Raw genomic sequence first — 23,094 nt, 5'->3', positions numbered from 1 at the left:
AAAGCTAACACTACAGTAGGAGATGATGCTTGAGTTGGCAGGGGGACTTGCTAACAAGTTTCAAGGGAACATATTATTTCCTCATTAACGTAAATCGACATGACAACATTTTTAAGTGAAGCAGACTTGCTTTGCAAAATTGCTCCATTGTTTCCTTTATAATCAGTGATTATTAGTTACCCATTACATTGTGTTGTAGCAAGTTTTGTAACATACTTGCCTTAAGAGGATTCAATTTAGTAGGTTGGATTTGGTATTTCCCCCTTTTTATTCTAGAAGTGCAATGTATTGATAGTATCACAGTATCTGTGATGATAAATGTCCCCTCGCTACACCCAGGTTATGTTTTCCTAAGATTTCTCTGGGGCTGTTCTCCAAACCCCAAAGATGATTGACGATCAGCAGACTAACCTCTCTCCCCCAGTTTCACATTAGTTTTTATGAGGCTGCGGCTCTGACTTCTCTTTGGTCTCGACCTTCCTCGCCTCAGCCCTCATGGCCAGCGGAGATGTAGTGGAGGTCGACCTTCCTCGCCTCAGCCCTCATGGCCAGTGGAGATGTAGTGGAGGTCGACCTTCCTCGCCTCAGCCCTCATGGCCAGCGGAAATGTAGTGGAGGTCGAAGAACTCGAAGAAGAGTTCCTTTCCCTCCAAAACGAAACACTACAGTTAATTTTACAGTCTTTAAATCCTTCACTAGAAATGTGCTCTTATATTCAAATGTATCATCTATGTTTAGTTGTTCCTTACATTAAGATGTTTTCTTGCACTGCTAAATCAAGCAGTCATTGGTGTGTTGACATAGGTTTGAGGTTTAGTGGGGATTTGGTTTGTAGAAATGGGATACCCACTACTTTACAGGGATAAAACAACATACACATTTTGATGGAGCTGTTCTTTAAATGGAAGCCAGGATTTGGGCAATAAAATTCCTCTACAGTACATTCACAAATTCAAACATGTCACCATGGTGAGAGCACAGGACCTCTCTACAATTGGCTCAACCATCAATACACTGTGAATGAAACACTGAAACTGGTGAATGTCTATCAGTAGCCTCCCTGTCAGCAGAGTAATGATGGCCCAGATCTGGCCCATGTCTGTTGTCTAGCTGCATCCGGATGTGGCCAAGGTACAACTTTGTTCCCCGATCCAAAAGTGGCCCAGGTCCCAACCACACTCAGACAAAAGATGGCTCAGTAGGTACAGGAACATACCAGGGAGACATTCCTAATACCAGAGCTGGATTACAGCAAATTGCCAACTCTCAGCCAGGGCTGGCCCCCCAGGTTTGCCGTTTCCGTCACTCAGCCATATGTGCCACCACAAGACCAGATCTGGCCCACAATTGTCTGCTGACTGAGGTATCTTGAGTTATTTGTAGACTATATGTAATATCCTTTTTATTTCAGACAAATTGCTTGTCCTGACTGTTGCCACGCAAGAGACAGATGGCTTCCTCCGCTTCATGCAGTCTGCAAACTATTTTAACTACACTGTAAAGGTAAGGACATGCTTTGTGTTTTGTTTTAGTCTATAAGGCAAAGGTATGTAAGAAAATTGTTCAATGTTTTAAACGGACTGACACTGGGAGCCATCATTTAACAAACAAATAATAATAAATAACAAGCACATTTTCCATATTGATGTTTCTTTATATTTTACTGTACCTTTAATTAATTTACAACTGTGGAACTCAGTAAATCTGCCTCTGTGTTCCTGCCTTGTGGTAATGGCTCTGTGCTTGTATCATTGGTGGCTCTGACCTCTCATATGCATGTCCCCTGTCACACAGGTGCTGGGGATGGGGGAGGATTGGAAGGGCGGGGATGTGGGCCGTTCCATTGGTGGAGGGCAGAAAGTGAGACTTCTGAAGGAGGCCATGGAGGGTCTGACTGACCAGGAAGATCTAGTGGTTCTGTCTGTGGACAGGTAGGCTGGCCTGAGATAGTACACCACAGAGGCAGTTGTGTTATATAGCTACTACTAAAGTTACATTGAAACAGATTGAAATTAATCTAATGCTGTGGGATATTCTATACTGTATGTCTTGTTCTCGCTTATGCACTAATTTAACGTACCTGTTTTACCTACCTGAGTTAGAGCATTACTATGAGTTAGATCATCACTATGAGTTAGAGCATTACTATGAGTTAGAGCATCACTATGATTTAGAGCATTACTATGAGTTAGAGCATTACTATGAGTTAGAGCATTACTATGAGTTAGAGCATTACTATGAGTTAGAGCATTACTATGAGTTAGAGCATTACTATGAGTTAGAGCATTACTATGAGTTAGAGCATTACTATGAGTGTCATTTAGGGATTTCCATTTCAGTCCGACTTAAGGTTTCTCATTTCTCCATATTGGACCCAGACGTCCCTTAAACAAACCCTACTGCAATTGGCCAAAAAACGTAACTAAGATTCAGTTCATTGAAAATTGTTACTGTTGATGACTCTAGACCTCATTAAATGGGAACAAAGGTCTTCTGTATGTTTTCTAATAAAGATAATAAACATTAGCAATGTGCTAATACACATCATTTGCATCAGCATCACATGGATGAGAGTTTGCACATTTTACGGTATGGTAAGTATGCTCAAGTAATGTAATGATATTAAACATTTTTCATAGATGCCCACCCCGATAGATATGGCTGCTTTTTCTTTTGCCTTTCATCGAAATGTTAGTGTTTTAAATGTTAGTGTTTTAAATGTTAGTGTTTTATATGTTAGTGTTTTGGTCGATTTAGTTAATAGACCATAATAAAGGGCATTTAGGGCAGTTACTCAGAATAAAATTGCGGTATGTCTATTATAATCAAAGTGTAATTCAAAACACCTCCTTTAGCTGAGCAGATCTGTGAAATACAAACTAATGTTCATTCCCATAATTACAGTACAGAACCTAATAAGTGTTTTCAGAGCTAGGCGCCATGCCTGCTGAATGAAAGTTGTTTCTGTTTACGTAGCATTGAAACACCTTCCCTTCATTTTTGGAAAATCCTTATTAAAGAGCTCTCTGAAGCCATGAGAATATTTCAAAGGCAGGTACAGTACCTGAATTTTGAGTTCCTGGGGCCAATGGAAAGGTTCAGTGAGTTTAGTGAGTGGTTTAGAATAATAACAGTATATTATTAGAAATGTTGCAACGGGCGTGTGCATACCAAAGGGGAAATACAAACTCTTTTCCCTGTTTTGAGAATACAATCACAGCACACACTGATCATGAATATGCGGAAACAACTTTTCCCCTTTCACCTTTGAGGTGGAGCAGTTACTTACGAACAGGCGGGTGCAGTGTATGACTGTGCAGTCTGAGGTTTGGCAGTTAAGTGCAATTCTGACTGCATAGCTTGAGACCTTTTTACTTGGCAAATTAAGAGATTCTAATCTTCCTATAATATTCCTCTAACCAGTTTGTCATGCATTTCTTAATCCAACAACATGTTTTTGTTTTATCCCCCCCCCCCAAAATACAAGTAAATACTAGTATTTTAAACTTGTGATTAATCATAATTAATCACAGCCTATTATTGTGATTAACTTGATTACGTTTTTTTTAATCAATTGACAGCACTAATATATATATATATATATATATATATACAACAGATGACTTAGACGAGACGTAGACTCCAGAGCGTAATTATCACTAACATATTCATCACAGTATTTTGATTATGGATATCTATGGAACAATAATGTCTTACCAGAAAACGAGACAAACATTATTTTCAGCAATTGCCGTTCTTGTTGATCTCTCCAACAAAACATACTGATAGTACTGCTATAGTTAGATATGTATATAGTAATGATATAGTTATATACTTATAGTACTGCTATAGTTATATACTTATGAGACCCCAGTTTACATAGTCGGGGGAAGCCAATCGGTATGGCTTGTTGAATCGCATGTTCCAAAATAGACCCACAAAAAACTGACTGGGTTCTTTTATTTCACAGTTTGTGTGTTAGTAGGCCCATCAGAGACTGCACTGAAAAAGTGAGTTTTTCATAATATGGGACCTTTCACATAATGTTGCAGACATGTTAGTGTCCAGATCATTGTCACAAGCACATTATTACAATAAACCCCAACGTGTGAATTTAGCTCAGTAAATTCGTTGCCATTGTCCACTATTCCCTAGTGCCTACACATCCTTCAGCCTTAAACAGGACCAGTATATCACCATGACGTCTGTGGTTATTAATCACTTCTCTGGGGTGGCACATCCCTGTATAGTAGCATCAGCCATGATGGATGAGTTGTGAGGCATGGACAGAGGTTGACTTGTGTGTACTTTACATGTGTTGGCCAGATGGGAATATAAATAGTGAAGCATGACATTTCCAGTGGTGGCCGAGCAGAGGGATATTAAAAATGCCTGTAATGTTAGCCTTAAACACCTGCAAGCTGTCGAGGAGTTGAGACAGGAAGAGACAGGAGATTCTCGTGTTTTTGTTGCTCTGGTTTTGGTTCAGAAGTGATGGTACCGAGTGTGTAAACATGATGTGTGTGTGTGTGTGTGTGGGGGGGGGGGGGGCTGTCTGTGGGAGAATGTGTCTCAAGCTACATTCTTTCCGAACCCCCATTGTATTTATGAATACCCCCATACAATTTATGAATGTGTTGAAAGTGCTTTTAGTGTAAAGAATGTCTGATGTTTACATTTCCATCTACCTTGAGCAAGTAAGGGCTTGATGTGGCCATCAGATGCTAGATAACACGTGTACATTAGGGGGAGAGGGCTACTCTCTAAGGCTACTCAGAGGTTAGAAAAAGAGGTCTGAAAATGCTCTGTTGTTGTTTTTTCTTCTCTCTTCTGTCAGCTATGATCTTATCTTCGCCGGGGGACCTGAGGAGACTCTCAGGAAGTTCCAGCAGGCCAATCACAAAGTGCTTTTTGCTGCTGAGGGGCTGGTCTGGCCTGATAAGCGCTTAGCAGACAAGTATCCCCTGGTCCGCAGTGGGAAGCGCTTCCTCAACTCAGGAGGTGGGTAACACTGTCACACTACTGCGGCATCATGGGAGATGGTGTTTATATGTTTGGCTTTAATTGAACCTTCTGTCATAACGCCTGCATGATATTGTTATACACATGACATAGTTGATATTGACATTAACATTGTAGATTATGCTATTTGATGGAAACTCATAATATGGTGTTTTAAGCTAGTTTGCAATGCTAAATAAAGGTGGAGATCAAGCTTAACTAACTTTTGGGATGTGTCGTAAGTCATAAGCTGCCATTGCTTTGATGCCTTCAATGTCATGTGCATAACATTTCTATGTTGGACTTATGGCAGAGGGTTCAAGTGTTACCATTGTCCAAAAGCGATGGTATGACCAACATGTGGTTTGTCCCTCCAAGAAAAGTATAAATAAGAGTGACATTTCACCATACACCAGAGCTTTTGGGAACTCAGAGGTCAAAGCTGCGGGAACTCGACATGACCCTTAAATCATTGGTTTGGGATGCCACTGCGTAAATAATGTTGGTCATGGGGGAATGGAAATATGTAGGCTTTGTGTTTATATCAAGAGTGCAAAAACAGAGGAATTTTTAGAGAAAGATAGAGAAAGTGTTTTCTCTGTAAACTGGCTGGCATTGAACACCACCGTGGTATTTCCTGGTGGGCACTGGACAATAATGGCCCATTCATGTTCCAAGCAATGAGCATTAGGTGAATGGTGCATTCATTTTCGAACTCCCTCTGCCCAAACTGCATTTCTCCTGCTTTCCCTCATAGATCAACAAGGGGCCAATCACTCCAGGGCCTGCAGCGTACATCAAACTGCAGTTTGATCGGTATTTGGTTCTCAAACGGCACAGTCATTATCCCGTCAGCTATTTTGAATGGTTGAATTACTGCCTCCCCTGCGGTCATCAGTCTGGCCTCCCATATCGGACCTCAAGTCTAGCTAACTCCTAACTTCTGTTCAGCAGTCGGTCATCATTAACATGACATGTTTATTTGTCTTGGTTCCTGGTGTCCCGTACTTTGCATAAAATTGCAGGTTTTGTTTGGGACCCTGAAACGACCGCCCGAATCGCCAAGGGAACTGTTTCATTTGGACACACGTTGGTATGTCACAGAGAGGACAGATGACATCAGTGTTTGGGGAGTGGAGTCAGGAGAGGGGTGAAAGAGATGCGTTTGTGTGTGTTGACCTCACAAAAAAAAACTCAGAGATGACATCCAGGGAAAAGTGGCTGAGAAAAAAGTAATAAATGAAAGCCTCTGAATTACAAAAAACAACTAGTTATTGAAAAACCAAGAAAATGTGAACAGACGCTTGGCAAAGCTAGAGAACAGTGTGTCGTCCTTCACTGCTTTGTCACCTTACTCATGTCAATCATTATTGCTTTCCGTTCCATGATTAAAGAAAACCTCCCCAGTAAGTACATCACAGTCACATTATTGTGTGATTGCGAGCTCATGCAATTAGAACAATTAACATCATCTGAGTGTGCTTTTCAATGTCATGTCATCTACTTTGATACTGTCAACAATATTTTTTGGTGAAAATGTGTTTTCTTAACTATGGTGATCAGATGAACTGCACAAAGTTAAATATACTTTTTGGATATATTAAACCAAACTCAAAGATTCCAGCAGAGCCAGATTTTCCACACATTCAAACAAACACACAACACAGACAAACACACCTCCCCACACCACACCCTGTAATACACTTAACTGTATGAGAGCAATACAGATATCTTTTGGTGGTTTTTATAATGGTGTCTTTTATTTGGTAGCTTTTATAATGGCAATCTTTTTGCCATGATGGATGATAATGCGATCAACTATTCACCATGCAAAGCTTACCCTAATCTCTCTATTGACATATTAATCTCTCTATTGACATATTAATCTCTCTATTGACATATTGCTTGGGTCAATGTTGTACCTTTTTACTTGCTTGAACCACTTTTTTTGATATATCATCCTTTCCGCTTCATGCCGTCATTCCATTTGTCTTTGTCATATTTGTCCTTCAGCTTGTGTTTATAGTGTCTGAGGGTTGCTTAATGATGGGACCCAAAATCTGCTCAGACCAACGACATAGCCAAACCCTGCAATTTTCAGCTGTGGTCAATGCGTTTGAGGAAGAGAAGGAAAAGAGGAGACAGGAAAAAAAGGGACAGAGGTCGCCATGGCTACATGAAAAGCTAGCATATACATTGAGGCCTAATAGTAGCTAGCTCTCTCACCCACTTTTATAGCCGGGGGTTACAGCTCCCCACTGGCACCCACTGTTCCTCTCCCCTCTGTCTGTGGTCTCTGGTCTAGAGAGCTTCCCTGCCTTGTGCTTGTTTATCTGAGATTTCTGCCAGAAGTCTCACTTTGTAAACGGTCCTTGGACCATTGCCAGGGTGAGACCTTAGACTGGAGACTCAAACGTTTTCCCATGCAGACATAATTGACACATAGGGTCCACCATGGTTGTATACCCCAGTAAAACCACCTCACTGCACCCTATACTTTCTTTTATATGCCAAATGTGTTAAGCCGATCTGATATGACTTGCAGGCATAATTGGCTACGCCCCGAATGTGAACAAGATTGTCAAGCAATGGAACCTCCACGATAATGACGACGATCAACTTTTCTATACGAAAATATACCTGGATCCCTTACAAAGAGTAAGTGCTTATGCTTAAAATGTTTAAGGATAGGTCAATGCAGAATGACAGTTAAAACAAACTTGTTATGCAACCACATGTAGGTTACTCATAAAAAGGTTGAAGACACATTACACCCTAGAAAACAAACAAACCGAAATACCCAGCCTGGTCAAAATCTGATTTTTCTGTTTTCTTCTGTTTCTCAGGCTACTTTGAACATGTCTTTGGATCACAAGTGTCAGATCTTTCAGAACCTAAATGGAGCCGTTGGTGAGTGAACACAGAAAAGAGATTTCCATTGCCTTTATCTTTCTTCATCATGTTACCTACTCTTGAATCATTCAACTGAAATATTGGTTCTGACAAACTCTGGAGAAAATGTGACTGAGAACATTTATTTTATTTTGAAGTGAAATGTGATAACTAAAACAACTTTTGCATCTATACACAGAAATATTACTTTTTATTTACAGATTCTGGGGTTTGGTACGGTGTAATAGTCAATTTAAAAGAAGGAAGGGTCAGATAAATCATAAACCTTGGAACTAATGCTGCACTGGGAGAGAGATTTGAAATGGAATTTCATTTAAACTGGCTCCCAGTGTAGCATTAGTTCCAGGTTTATGACACATCTTGACTCTTCCATCTGTTTAGATTCCTTGAAAGTAGTGTAATCATCGAATCAGAGATTTATGACAGCATATCGATAGTCTGTACAGTAGCTCTGGCCTGAAACGTGCCATGTTGCTGTTTTGGCAGACGAGGTTCTCCTCAAGTTTGGAACCGACAGAGTACGAGTGAGGAACACAGTCTATGACACTCTGCCAGTTGTTGTGCATGGCAACGGAAACACCAAAGTAAGTAAGGAATCCTCGCCTCAAACACCCTGCATACAAACATTCCTGGGCTGGCAGCAAACCTGGTTGAATGGATTCATGTTTCTTTCTGTTTCAGTGATTAAACCGTTCCAAAGCTACATTCCTTTAGCTCTTGAGGAGTGTTGTTTTGGCCTAACTGAGATTCATCATCCAGAAAATTACGTCTCTAAAACCTTTTTCAACAGTCTGTAAATCATCACAGTGTCGTCTCCCATGCATGCCTTCCCTATTAAGGAAGTTGTGTCACAGATCTAGGGGGATTTAAGGATGTAAAGTGTCGAATTTCTGTGGGTGGGGAAGGGAAGAGACCCAGCTAGACATTTAGTGGAGAACGTTGGTCTGGCCAACATTGGGCTGCATTGCCTCAGCCTCCCACCATCCATCCCTCCATCCATCTTTTGCTGGAGCGAGGGGTTCAGTGAGTCCAAACCAGGATGTCTGTATGATACAGTAATCCTTCTCCAGGGGGTCTAGTCTGGTTTTCCTCTGTATCAGCAGCACCCGTTTCTGTTCTCCAGCCACGGGTAATGAACCAAAGTAGTTGACTCATTCTTCCCAGAACCCTCAGCATCTGAACCCAGAGCCCAGAATGACCAATCACTACTCACCGTGGCTTCCTTCCCTAAAGGCATGCTGGATCTCGTTAAAGCTTGTGGACGTGCAACCCATTACAGGCGAACCTCCAGCCTCCCTTTCCAGGATTCTTTAGGAGTCTGGTGTTTTATCAGCCTGTAAACCCACATTCGCACAACGCCTTGTAAATGTACAAGTGACCATGAAGAAGCGTCGGGGAATTATTACCGACGAATACACGGAACCAGCCATCTGGCTTGTCTGCTTTCTCTCTATGGGGGAGGATGGGGAGGAGCAGGGATGTCATGCGTTGTCAATGTTTTACTCCCTATACCTTTTACATACCTCAGCTGCGAGTGACTGTGAAAATGGGTAAACACCAGGATTACTTTATGGGGCCGCTTTAAATCTGGGATTATGACAACAGTTTAATAGGCTTACCTGGATATACACTATCCACTTTATTAGGAACACCTGTACCCCTTCTCATTCATTTAGGTGGTGTAATGGTGTGGAGAATGTTTTCTTGGCACACTTCGGACCTGTTAATACCAATCAATCACTTGAATGCCGCCGCCTATTTGAGTATTGTTACTGACCATGTGCATCCCTTCATGGCAACATTGTACCCATCTTCTAATGGCTACTTCCAGCATGATAATGTTGTCATCATCATGTCACAAACCAAATGTCGTTGCAATATAGAATCATGTCATCATGGACCAGAATCTCAAAGGAATGTCTCCAACATCTCGTGGAATCGATACCACGAACAATTGAGGCTGTTTTGAGAGCAAAGGGAGGCCCTACCCAGTATTAGTATATGATCCTAACAAAGTGTTGGGTGAGTGTACATGTTTGGTGTGTTGCATCTGGATACCATTTGTAATGTGGTGAATGTCATCCGACTGGATGAGGATTCCCCCCTACAGTTAACATCCAGTAATCAGGAGAAGCTTGGTTCAGTGTGCTCGGTCGTTTAGCCTGGATGCACATCCAAGAACTCTGTCACAAGAGCTCTGCCAGAACCACTGCTGTTCATCCAAGAAATGGAACCAAATGCTAGTAGTTAAATACTAGAAAGTGTGTTTGTGTGTGTGTATTTGCTGTGGAGCTTTCAGCAGCTCAGCTATGGCTACTCTTACTGAAATGGTACTGGAATCTGGGCTTCCTTTTGTATTATATTTAATATCTACTAATAAGAAGGACAATACATAGTACTCCCATACTTAGGGAGTATACTGTATTTTATACAACAAATAAATCCGGTCCATTGTCTCTATTGGTCAGTTTGCGTTCAGCACGGCTAAATGGAATGTTGACACATCTTTTCATATTACTCTGCATTTGTATATAATTACCATTATCGAAGTTACATTATTACCGTTACTGAGCAACCGATAAACAACTGTTCAGTGGATGAATACACTTACAATAAAACATAGTTCCATAGAAATATATTAATTAAAAGTTTCTTCTGTGAAATATTGATAGATAAATGTGGTAACCATTGTATAAAAGCGTTATGGAACTCGAAGCTGTGGTATATCGTGGATATCGTGCCTAACCACCCCGCTAGCTGTGCCGATATCCACGATATTCCCACGGCTTATCGTTCCATAACGCTTAAATGAATTATAGAAGGACATTTGGATCTTGCTTCCTGAATACAGTGCAGCTGTGCTTGCCCTACTCATGATTCATCTGTGCAATATGTTGACATTTATGTTAGGAGACTTCTGAAAAAGAGAATAATTACAGTCTAATTAGTCAGTGTATATTTGACAGAGAGAAACGTTTATGGTGTGTTGGCCTTCAGTCTGACCTGTATATGGTCTCTAACTTAAAACTGGCCACCCCACATGCCTACTGTAAATCACAACTCTCTAACTCTATAACTAAGGCCAAAAGCCAACATGGAATAGTTCACGTGTAATGTCATCCTTTTATATGAACCATTATTGCATACAATGATAATTCAAAATCATGATTCCAAAATAATGACTTGTGGTTTCTTTGTTCTCTGTGTGATGAATGCCTCCCATCTAAATATTTAATTTTCTTCTTTTTTTCAGATTTACTTGAACTACATGGCCAACTACGTCCCCAATGCCTGGAACTATGAGCAAGGTTGTGGCATCTGCGACCATAACATGGTGGACTTGTCACAGCTCAAAGTGAGTGAGCCACACCACACCATGTTTCCTCCACTCCACTTCCCTTTTCTTCCCCTGAAATTGATGATTGGTTTGACGATGTTCTCCAAACCCTTTCTCTGTAGACACTTCCTAACAAACACAGGACACTTTCCAACATGTCCTATCTTCTGTATCAACCAGTGGATGTCCCAAACAGTAGTGTAGAGTACAGCTTGTGCTTTTTTAACTGATGAGATAAGCCAGCTCCCTCGTGCTCTGAATACTCCTTATCCAACAATAACAGGCCATGTGCCCTTGGTCCCTCCAGACTCTTATTAAAAGAGTATAAGTGCTCGGAGAGACACTGTAGGAAGAGGAAGCAGTGTACTGCTGTGGTGCAGGATATGGCTTTGGGGTTTTTACAAGGGTTCACTTAAAGGGGTGTCACTGTCGACCAGCCTGCTTTTTAGTGGGCTTCTCAGAATGGGTTCTATCCACTAGGGTAAGTTACCGTGGTGACGGTCGCCCTGGAAATTTGTCACAAAGTTCAGCCAAGGCTGGCGACCTATAGACACTGCAGTAGGAACCATCTCTGGTCGTATCTGTCAGAATATTTTTTCCTGTCTCTCTCTCCCTCGTTATCTGTCACCTCATGACAGAACTGGAACAATCCCACGGGACATGGCTGGAAGCTGAATGTATTTTGACTGAATTCCTCAGTTGGTAATTGTGTGGAATAAAGGATCAATCTTCTATTTATCTCACAGACAATGTGCACCAGACATCAAACATATATTTTTCTTCTTCTCTCTTGACATAAAATGTTTAGAGGGGCGCTATTCCCACAAATTAATCATCAAAAGCATCTGCATCTCTGCTCCTTATTATGGGCAAGGCAGTGAAAGTTGTCTTATTCAGAGGCAGACTCTCTGGACCAGGGGTTAGAAGGCTCCTGCGGAGTGGATTGTTCTAGAACACTGAGCCTGCTGTGTCCAAGCCTAGTGAGAGGGAGAGGGGGTAAGACCGGGTCACTGGCTGCCCTGCCCGTTGCTGTGTACACTCTGTGGTTTTGGGAGTGGGCCTAGGTCTTAGCACAGGCACATGTTGTTAGCGTCCCTCTGTGTTTGAAGGGCTAGGCGGCGGTCCTGCCTGTCTCTGGGACTCAATGACATCCTTATTCTCTCTCTGTCATTCTCGCTCTTTTTCCTTTCTTTCTGCTCCCTTGTAGTAACAATGTACGGGCCATCTGGCTAGATCCCTAGGTGCCCCCTCCATCCCAGGAACGCAGTCGTTTGCGGAACTTGCAAATTAGATGGTTTCACTCGGGTCCTTTTTCATCCCTGGCCCAGACCTTTGCTGTGGACTGGTCAGGATGACAGGATGAGGAAGAGGCGGCCTGAGTGAGCGATGTGGACTAGCGCGAGTGTCACGGGAAAATCCTGTCTCTTCAGGGAGAGACGAGCTCTTCTAGCCCTCCATTTTGTCCAGACAGTGTGTTTGGCGTTTGTCTGTACACGTGGCCAGGAATGATTAACTTTTAGAATCATAATATTATGTACTGTTTATTGCTGATGATGTAACGTGTTTACAATGAAGACATAAACAACTTTCCTTGACTGAAACTGGTGGTTTGATTTTTAGTTCAGTCAAACTAAATGAACGTTTTTTCCTAAACAGAATTACCCACATGTGACGGTTGGAGTGTTCATCGAGCAACCGATTCCTTTCCTATCCGAATTCTTCCATCGTCTTCTGACCCTGGATTACCCTAAAGATAAACTCAACATTTTTGTTCATAACAATGTGAGTACATGCAGCTGCACCCTTATGGGCTTCTTTTCTCTCTCCGTCTCTCTCTCGCTCTCCCTCCCTCCCTCTCTCTCTCTCTCTCTCTCTCTCTCTCTCTCTCTCTATCTCTCTCTATCTCTCTCTCTATCTCTCTCTCTCTCAGCTCTTAATTCATCATTCCTGGTTTCTTCTCCTGTCTGTTCAGGAAGTTTACCATGAGAGGCACATCCAGAAGTTTTGGGAGGAGAACAAAAACGTTTTCAACAGCTTCAAGGTCGTGGGACCGGAGGAGAACTTGAGCCAAGGAGAGGCGAGGAACATGGGAATGTACGCTTCTCTTCTCCATTACTCCACCGTATCGATATTCTATTCTAAGGCTTGTGATTTGATCAACATTTGAATGTCTTTTAAACATGAGACAAACATAAAGGTAAACAATTCACGTCTGGACAAAAACCTGCTATACTGTATAGCTAGCATATTGTTGTTCTTAAGACACCTAGATCCACAGCTTGTAGCATGCAGACATTCTGTATGTAGCACATATCTTCTCTGGGTTATGCCATGCATAATCACATGTCTTCTCTGGGTTATGCCATGCATAATCAAGCCTCTAGTGTATACACTGGTCAGGTTCAGTGCCCAGGGCTCCAGGTGCAACCCTCTCCTAGGAGATGAGGGCCCATATCCTGAGATCCCCAGTGTTGAGGAATGGTCTGTTGTCATGGTAATAGGCAGACATGCTAGGCCTCATGACTGAGATCCTATCAAAGAGAAAGCATGGCTAGGATCCTTGGCCAGGGCAGCCCCATAATGATGTGCTCCTAGGTTTATCATCAGTCTGTAATCTTCATGTGAATATATTATCCTGGTGCCTCAGACCTAGTCATTGTGAATTCAACCCCTGTAGTAGAGAATGGCAGCATATACTTAGGATCTAATAAATAGCAACATGCACTGTTGTGAAATGTGAACAAAGAATGCATTTCAAAGAATGCATTTGATTACCCATTAACCCGTAATGAGCAAAGGTCAAAGGTTGATTATGTTAATCCAATTCCTTTCGCTGTGGATGTTCCATGGCCCAGGGACCTATGTCGTACGGACGCAGGCTGTGACTTCTACCTCAGTATGGACCCGGACGTAATGCTGACCAACAGACAGACCCTGAAGATCCTCATTGAGCAGAACAGGTAAGCTTCTGGTACCTCCGGTGCAGGCAGGCACTGTGTAATCTCTCACACTAGTTGTTTTGTCCAAAGAGACCGACGACTGGTATTTCTCAAGTGGCAAAACCGCAGGAACATTACAGTCGAGTGAAAGAAAATCCCTCACAGTTTAAAAATAAGCACGGGTGGCTTCCTGTTTTGCCTGGACGCATGGAAACAGTGCAAGGCTCTATGGCCTGAGCATGAAATGCCACTTTGCATTATACGAAAAACAAACACGTACACATTTTTCTTTTCCTCCCCAATTTTTTAAGTGTCCTATAAACCAGATGTCTTTGTGGCCTTGGCACAAGCCATGTGACATTGTCGAGCACTTGAGACCCAGGAGAAAGTCCTGTGGGGATATTTAAAGACTCCATGGGAATTCTCTCCTGGCCTAGAGGTTGTGGGGAAAATTATGTCCATCTTAACCATGAAAATGTTTTGAATTTCATTATTGTGTATCCATATTCCTGCCTTGAACTATAGTTGAACACTGTAATTCCTGGTAATGTATTTTCAATGCCCTGTTTTCCTCACGATTCAAGTTACATTTTTAAATGATATTTGTGGTCTATAAATGTAGAGCTGGAGGTTCTGTAGTGGATATGAGACTAGAGCATGTCACACACAAATTCACATGCCTTGAGGCCTTTTGTGTGGGCCACTGTGTATCCGGCAGAATGTCTGTGTGATTCCAGCCTAGTATCTTTGACTGTATGTGGCTGGGTTAGGTAATAATATGATGCTTCAAGATCTGGCCTAGCATTACCCACTTGGCAGCACTCGTCTCAGCGCTCTGTGGGGTTGAGTTTTTCGATGCAGGATGTTTGTTTGACCACAAAGACACCCTGTATATGTGGTGGATGGCTGCCTGTGAAATGTCACTTCATTTTATCCACTTTGACATAATCATACTCCTTCGACTCTTTTCCCTACAGAAAAATAATTGCTCCCCTGGTCACTCGTCATGGTAAACTGTGGTCCAACTTCTGGGGAGCCTTGAGTCTGGATGGTTACTACGCCCGCTCCGAAGACTACATTGACATTGTGCAGGGGAAACGTGTGTAAGTCACCAGTCATCAACCCCTGAGGTTGGACTCGGCATATGTCATATGTATCTCTCAGCCTACCGTATAGTATTTTGCTTATTTTAAAGTTTATGAGTATTACTCACTTACTGATCAATGTTACACAAAGCCACAGTGTCTAAGTAATAAGCCATTTAACCATAAAACCTCCTATTTGGCACAAACTGTGACATTTACTGTTGGTGCGTGAATACTTGCGCGTAAAAAGAAACCAGGAAGAGGATAATTGGTGATTATCTCATTGAGTATCACCGCAGACAAAGCAGTCTCAATGGATAACATGTGTTTCCTGCTTCCCTCTATCTTCTAACACCAGTCCGCTATGGTCATGGATGACATGTTTGAATATAATGAAGTAGTCGTACAAAACAAAATGAATTATAGCATAAAACTGCCTCTTACTCTTTCTCTTGTCTCTCTCTCAGGGGTGTGTGGAACATTCCTTATATGGCACATATATATCTTATAAAGGGTGAGGCCTTGAGAAATGAACTGAAGGAGAGGAACTATTTTGTCTTGGAGAGACTGGACCCTGATATGGCTCTCTGCAGAAATGCCAGAGAACTGGTAAGACTCCTTAGGCAGAACTTGGGCTCTTCCATGTCTCAGAGACGTCTATATGAACCAGCATGGCCTACTATAAAGCATGTATGTCTGTTTGACTTTAGAAAGAGTATGAAGACATTTTGAGATGGTTAGAGGGCCTACTGCCTTGGTCTCTTCTTTTGAAGAGTCAACTGCCTATAGACGAATAACCCAGACTGTTATATGTAGTTTATGAATGATATATATTTAATGCCTAAAAAAGCAGCTCCACTGAGACCAAAGAGGAGAGACTGGCAAGTACACAGTATATACACAGTCTCCATGTGCTGTCTGTCCTGAAGGCATGATCTCCCTCTGTTTACCGCAGCCTCTGTGAAGGCATGATCTCCCTCTGTTCACCACAGCCTCTGTGGTGTGTTCCACTCATGTCTCATCATCCTCCACCTTCCTCTTGTCCTCGCTGTCCTGTGACCATTTCCAACCAATGAGAATGGGAATGTCTTGCTGGCTTCCAATTGTTGTTTTGTTTTCTCCTGCTCCTTTAAAACGTTTGACCTGTGAACTATACTGTATTATCCAGCAATGCTCTATGCAATTCATGTCTCACACATGTCTCACACAACTCTACAAATACTACTCTTCTTCCAAGCTCCATTTATATCTTTGCATTGCTTCGCCCCCCCCCCCCCCCCCCCCCCCCGCCCCCCACCCCCACCCCCCCCATCCAAGCATGTTCTATTTCCAAGATCATATCAACAGAAAACATCAACCTTAGAGGGAATCTCTTTTTCATGCAGGCACATTTTCTCTTCTTCATAGTTTCTATGTGCTATGTGATATACGCACATTTTACCTATCGCTCTCTCTCTGCAAAACGTAATGTTACAGTGTTTACATGGTGCTTTTCCTTCATTTTAGACCAATCAAAGAGAAAAAGACTCCCCTTCTCCGGAAAAATTCCATATGCTCAGACCCCCAAAGGTTTATTTTGTTTTGATTATTCTATATTGTATCAATATCAATTTCCAACGGGTTAGCAATGTAGAGCCAAACTCTTGTCCTTGTGATTGTGCATTTACATACATATAGATACAAATCACTGTGCCTTTCTAACAATTTGATATCACCATATCAGCCAACCCCGACAAAACTTTGGAATGATTAGCCAACCTACTTCGGGAAACGTAGTACATAACGTAGTACACATCCCATGGCATGTTTTGTCCTGGAACAGCACTACCATGGTAAAGCTATCATAGCAGTAAACTTTTATAGCATCACCAGGGAAAACATCATAAGAAAACCATGACCGGCGATCTGGAGCATGACTTTCTCATAATAGAGTCATTCATGAAGTCTGCCAAACCCTTTGGAAATTGATGTTCACCTGCTGCCTGTGATGAGTTAAGATATGAGGGTAGATCTTAAAGTTAGACAGGAAGCACCTGTTTTGGGTTTTTTGTTTTGGTCGTCAATTCCCTAAAATGCTTTAATAGTCACTCCCACAAGGAGAAGGAAGAAGGATAATGATTAGTCTGTGATAATGTCCATCTGCAAGTTCCCTGCAGCAATCCTGATGCTTTACCCCCAAGAGCCAAACCTCCCAGCACACATGTAACCAGCTTCCTCCCCCAAACGCACTGACCGATCTCAGACTAGGCTCCATGAATACCTTCACTGACCACATCAGTCCCATCCGGTCCAGCTCCTTCCAAAAACACATGATTATATTTCTAAATTGTCAGTTGAATACATAATTCAGTTTTTTAGAAATGAAACATATGTGGAAATTGCAAAACAATAAAAGTGTCCCAGCTACAGTTTGTCATGGAAAAAGGCCTAGTCTGAAAATGAGTCCACCCTCCCACACCTAAACCGGCTATACCTGCTTATAAAAGGAATACATAATTCCTGGAGTTGCTCTGTCCCAAGCTTCCCAACACTTCCCTGGCCCTGTTCCCACTCCCCTCCCCTTCCCTGTCCGACTCCCCACAACAACCAAGTCTCTCCCTTCCGTAAATAATCTCTCTGATTATTTAGTTATCTGTGGTTTTCACTGTTCAGTCTCCAGCTCACTCACAGCTCACACTTCATCTGAATGATAGTGTTCAAGTGAGCTTTCATTTTTTGTATTGTTTTCTTTATTGTTTTTTATAGATTATTTTTGTTTTGTTTCCTTGTGTAAAACTGTTGTAAATTACATGTGACATTCTGATTATATTATGTTGTTATGACAAAATGCAAATGTGTCATAGGTCTACAGCACAGTTGTTGATATACTATGCAGTACATTGTGTTTATGCTAGGAGTAACCTAACTTGACTTTCTTTCTCTGGTGTAGGGAATGTCTATGTACATTACAAATCGACATGAGTTTGGAAGACTCATTTCCACAGCAAACTTTAACACATCGCATTATAACAGCGATTTGTGGCAAATATTTGACAACCCTGTGGTAAGTGATCAGAATCTTGTCTACTTTGTTTCAGTTTCAGGATATTTTTTTAATAGTGAGAGTCATGAATCATGACAGCCATCTGTCATTCAGTAATGAAGATGTTGTAGGTTGTGTCAGGGCTTGTATGTTGTAATGAAGATGTTGTAGGTTGTGTCAAGGCTTGTGTGTTGACAACAAAGAGGATTATATAATGTTTGGTATGCAGGTCAGAGAACTAACTAATCCTATGCTCACTCTGCCAGGACTGGAAGGAGAAGTACATCCACCCCAACTACTCACGCATCTTTACAGAAAACTTCCTGGAAGAGGTGTGTGTTCACCGCTCTGTTGTCACTAAGGGAATACAGTTTACCACAGCTGTTTAGAAAATTAATTGTCCATTGTTTACAGTTTGTACAGTAGCATCAGAAGTTCATGAGTATTGTGCTACATTCCTGAATATTATTCAATCAAAGCTGTGCAGTGACTCAGTGTGTCTGTCTGTCCGTCTGTGTCTTGTAGCCGTGTACAGATGTGTTCTGGTTCCCCGTGTTCACAGACACGGCCTGTGATGAGATCGTGGAAGAGATGGAACACTTTGGCTCGTGGTCTGGAGGAAGACATGAGGTCAGTCCAACTCCTACAAGTCAAACTCTTTCACCCGCATAATATTATTAACATGGCCCACTCAGATCTTCAAAATAGTTTGAAATTAAAGAGCTGTGATCTCTGTTTGATTCATTTGGCTTCTTTTATGCAGTAAAAGCTACATTGGTAACTAATGTTTGGGAAATGATGTGTTCTAGACCTATGGCTCATCCATAGCCTCTGAGTAACAGAGTTTGAGCTTGGCCGAAAGGCTCATTAATCTTCAAACAGGACAGTGCTGTGGTTTAAACAGGCACAGACACACACACACATACATACACACACACACACACACACACACACACACACACACACACGCACCCACACACATCATCATCATGCATCACCACAGAGACAGTATGCTCACACAGAGGGAGCTTCTGCGTAATTTGTTCCATCACTTTTTTTCTCCTGTTCTTGCCCTCAGGACAAGCGCATCACCGGAGGTTATGAGACAGTGCCTACAGATGACATCCACATGAAGCAGATAGGCTATGATAAGGAGTGGCTACACTTCATTAGAGAGTTCATATCACCTGTCACTCTAAAAGTCTATTCTGGCTACTACACTAAGGTTAGTACCAAGCCAAGAAACAGGAGTACTGTAGTGGTACTAAAACCAAAAACCGAAAGCTTGAAGAAATGGGATCCTTTGTACAGTTGCAAGAAAAAGTATGTGAACCCTTTGGAATGACCTGGATTTCTGCATACATTGGTCATAACATGTGTTCTGATCTTCATCTAAGTCACAACAACAAACACAGTCTGCTTAAAGTAATACCACACAAACAATTATATGTTTTCATGTTTTTATTGAACACACCATGTAAACATTCAGGGTGGGGAGTGGAAAAAGTATATGAACCCCTAGGCTAATGACTTCTCCAAGAGCTAATTGGAGTCAGGCATCAGACAACTTGGAGTCCAATCAACGAGACAAGATTGGAGGTGATGGTTAAAGCTGCCCTGCTCTATAAAAAATACACACCAGTTTTGAGTTTGCTATTCTCAAGAAGCATTGCCTGATGTGAACCATGCCTAGCACAAAAAGAGCTCTCAAAAGATCTACGATTAAGAATTGTTGACTTGCATGAAGCTGGAAAGGGTTACAAAAGTATCTCTAAAAGCCTTGTTGTTCATCAGTCCACGGTAAGACAAATTGTCTATAAATGGAGAAAGTTCATCACTTCAGTTCAGCTACTCTCCCTAGGAGTGGCCGTCCTGCAAAGATGACTGAAGAGCACAGCGCAGAATGCTCAATGAGGTGAAGGAGAATCCTAGAGTGTCAGCTAAAGACTCACAGTCTGTAAAGACTTACAGAAATCTCTGGCACATGCTAACATCTCTGTTGATGAATTAAGCAATCACACGAGAGGGAGTGTGTTATACTGAATATCAGCACGGCTGTGATTCAGTCATAGGTACGAGGCCACAGGCCGAGTACCGAAGCATGGTGGAGGGGGCCTCATCCCAACTGTGAAGTATGGTGGAGGGGGCCTCAGGGCCTGGACGGATTGTTATCATCGACGGAAAAATGAATTCCCAAGTTTATCAAGACATTTTGCAGGAGAACTTAAGGCCATCTGTCCACCAATTGAAGTTCAACAGAAGACGGGTGATGCAACAGGACAACGACCCAAAGCACAGAATGGCTTCTACAGAAGAAAATACACTGATTCACACCAGACACCCCAAGAATATTGCTGAACTGAAACAGTTTTGTAAAGAGGAACGGTCCAAAAGTCCTCCTGACCGTTGTGCAGCTCTGATCTGCAACTACAGGAAACGTTTGGTTGAGGTTACTGCAGCCAAAGGAGGGTCAACCAGTTATTAAATCCAAGGGTTCACATACTTTTTCCATCCCCCACCCTGAAAGTTTACATGGTGTGTTCAATAGAAACATGAAAACATATCATTGTTTGTGTGGTATTAGTTTAAGCAGACTGTGTTTGGGGTTCCAAAGGGTTCACATACTTTTTCTTGCAACTGTATAATAGTTAATTGATTGCGAATGAACACATTGTGAAAAACATACAGTATCATGTAACATCAACCAGCCACACTGTCAAAGACACATGTTTTTTCCTTTGTTTTTTCCCCCCATAGGGATATGCTGTTATGAATTTTGTGGTGAAATACACACCTGGAAGACAGTCATTCCTCAGGCCTCACCATGACTCCTCTACGTTCACCATCAATGTCGCACTCAATAGCAAAGGCACTGACTATCTGGTAAGCCATCATTACTGTCAATGCAACTTACCAATCTCATGACAATACTGTACATGGATTTGATCAAATAAAAATGACAAAGATATACTTACATTCTCTCTCTCTGTCAGGGGGGAGGTTGTCGGTTCCACAGGTATAACTGTAGTTTAGAATCTCCCAGGAAAGGGTGGACCTTCATGCACCCAGGCAGACTCACCCATCTCCACGAAGGACTACCCACAACCAATGGCACCCGCTACATTGCAGTGTCCTTCATTGACCCTTGAACTTTCTACTCTAGGATTTTATCAGGTTTTGTGCGTTCCATGTGTTTTGTTTTTGTTTGGTTGTTTTGTTCATTTGTTCCATGTTTGGTGTTTTGGTGCTGTGCCTTTTTTGTGTCTTAGACATTTCACTGATGCTTTTTACTGTCCATTGAATTGTGGGAATTGTGTCATTCCCATGTCACTGTGCTTCACAGATGCCCTCCTTGATTTTAAAACTCTCTGTCAAACAGAGTGTAGTGGCTTTAAAGGAAATGACTTATATTCCCAGTCATTTACAACAAGTGTTTCAGGTAAAACTTTATAGAATCTTCATTCTTCATTTTACTGTTCAAGTTTACTGTATCATATTCATGAATAAGTCAGTAATCCCACCCATAATGAAAAGGATTGCTGATGGATTGACCTACTAGTGAACATTCCCGATTCTAAGCGCAAGGTATCAATGATTATTTTGTACGGCTTACGTTTCGGTAGGCATTGTAAAATCATAGTTTTTTCCCCTGATGATGTCACAAAGAACCAGCGTCACTGCATTCTCATGAAAAGAGAGATCTATTTTTGTAACTTTGCACACCAGAAATTGATCGTTGAATGAAGTGTGATATTGTCAAATGTTTTACTTTAAATCTTTTTTTATCACAGGAAAATATGCCACAGACGGCATTTAGTTTATGAACTGAAAACATTTGTTTACTTTCTCTGAAAGTTGTTGTTTGTGAATCTTTAAACCTCAGTCAGTTCAAATGCTTAACTTATTGTGAAATTGATGGAAATGTAATAAAAAAGATAGTAAAAAAATGGGAACAAAGGTTTTTCAACCACCATTTAACTGCATTTGCTTTTGAGACCTGATCATCGTTTCAGATTGGTACCCAACAGGAGAGTACAGACTTTAAAGTAATGGCTTTCAGCAATTTTCTCCATTGCAAGCACAACTTATATTTGCTCGAAGTTGTCCGTCATCACCATGAAATTATATATTTTTTCTGCATTGCAAGGGAACGATTGCACTCTCGGGAATGGATTTTTTAAGTCACTCATCTGTAATATTCACCACCACAACAAACTGTCCAGTCTATTAGCTCTTCAGTGATTAATCTCCCCCACACAGCCACACCTGCTGAATCAATCACTGGCACTCCAGAAATGACCCAAGTTTGTCTGGGGGGGTGTGGGGAGGTGAGCTCTACTTCTACTACTACTCTGATCGGAGGGCTTCTCCGTGTTGATGGACTGTACATGCATGTGAGTGTAGTTCAGTTGACCCAGGATATTATTGTGCACACACACATGTTAACCACATGCTACACACTAGGGGAAAATAAGATAAATCTAAGAGTGGGAGGAGGAGTTGGGGAGTGTGTGTGGCAGCAGAGGGTTAGAGACAGACCGTCACTGCAGGGGGTGGACGTCCATTTGTATTTATCTCACCCAACTACCATTTTATGACTAACATGGATGAGATCATCCTCCTCATGAATCAAACTGACCCCTGGCTGAACCCTCAGCACAATGAAGCACATTAATCTCTGACATGACTAAACATATTTAGTAAAACCATCCATTCAGACTGGCAGACTAGACTAATCCTACTCTAGTCCCAAAGCTACAGTAACCATTTAGAAATCAAATGCAATCTTAACCTCAC

General features: G+C 41.8%; 1 protein-coding gene across 1 annotated transcript; it reads left to right on the top strand.

Moving 5' to 3' along the window:
• Positions 1–495: 495 nt before the first annotated feature.
• On the top strand, positions 496–21,446 carry plod2 (procollagen-lysine, 2-oxoglutarate 5-dioxygenase 2; the record flags this gene model as incomplete). The annotated part of the gene is made up of 20 exons (XM_080548920.1): positions 496–559; positions 1,412–1,503; positions 1,795–1,931; positions 4,838–5,001; positions 7,547–7,659; positions 7,848–7,911; positions 8,401–8,498; positions 11,168–11,269; positions 12,908–13,033; positions 13,224–13,345; positions 14,107–14,211; positions 15,168–15,293; positions 15,743–15,884; positions 16,782–16,844; positions 18,205–18,318; positions 18,564–18,629; positions 18,823–18,927; positions 19,376–19,522; positions 21,055–21,180; positions 21,291–21,446. The coding sequence occupies 20 exons, from the start codon at positions 496–498 to the stop codon at positions 21,444–21,446; spliced, it is 2,232 nt and encodes a 743-aa protein (XP_080405046.1).
• Positions 21,447–23,094: the final 1,648 nt, after the last annotated feature.

Source organism: Nansenia antarctica, assembly GCF_963989245.1.
Source record: "Nansenia antarctica genome assembly, chromosome: 19".
NCBI lineage: Eukaryota > Metazoa > Chordata > Actinopteri > Argentiniformes > Microstomatidae > Nansenia > Nansenia antarctica.
The sequence above is the reverse complement of the archived record's forward strand: the minus strand, read 5'-3'. Positions and strand labels throughout refer to the sequence as shown.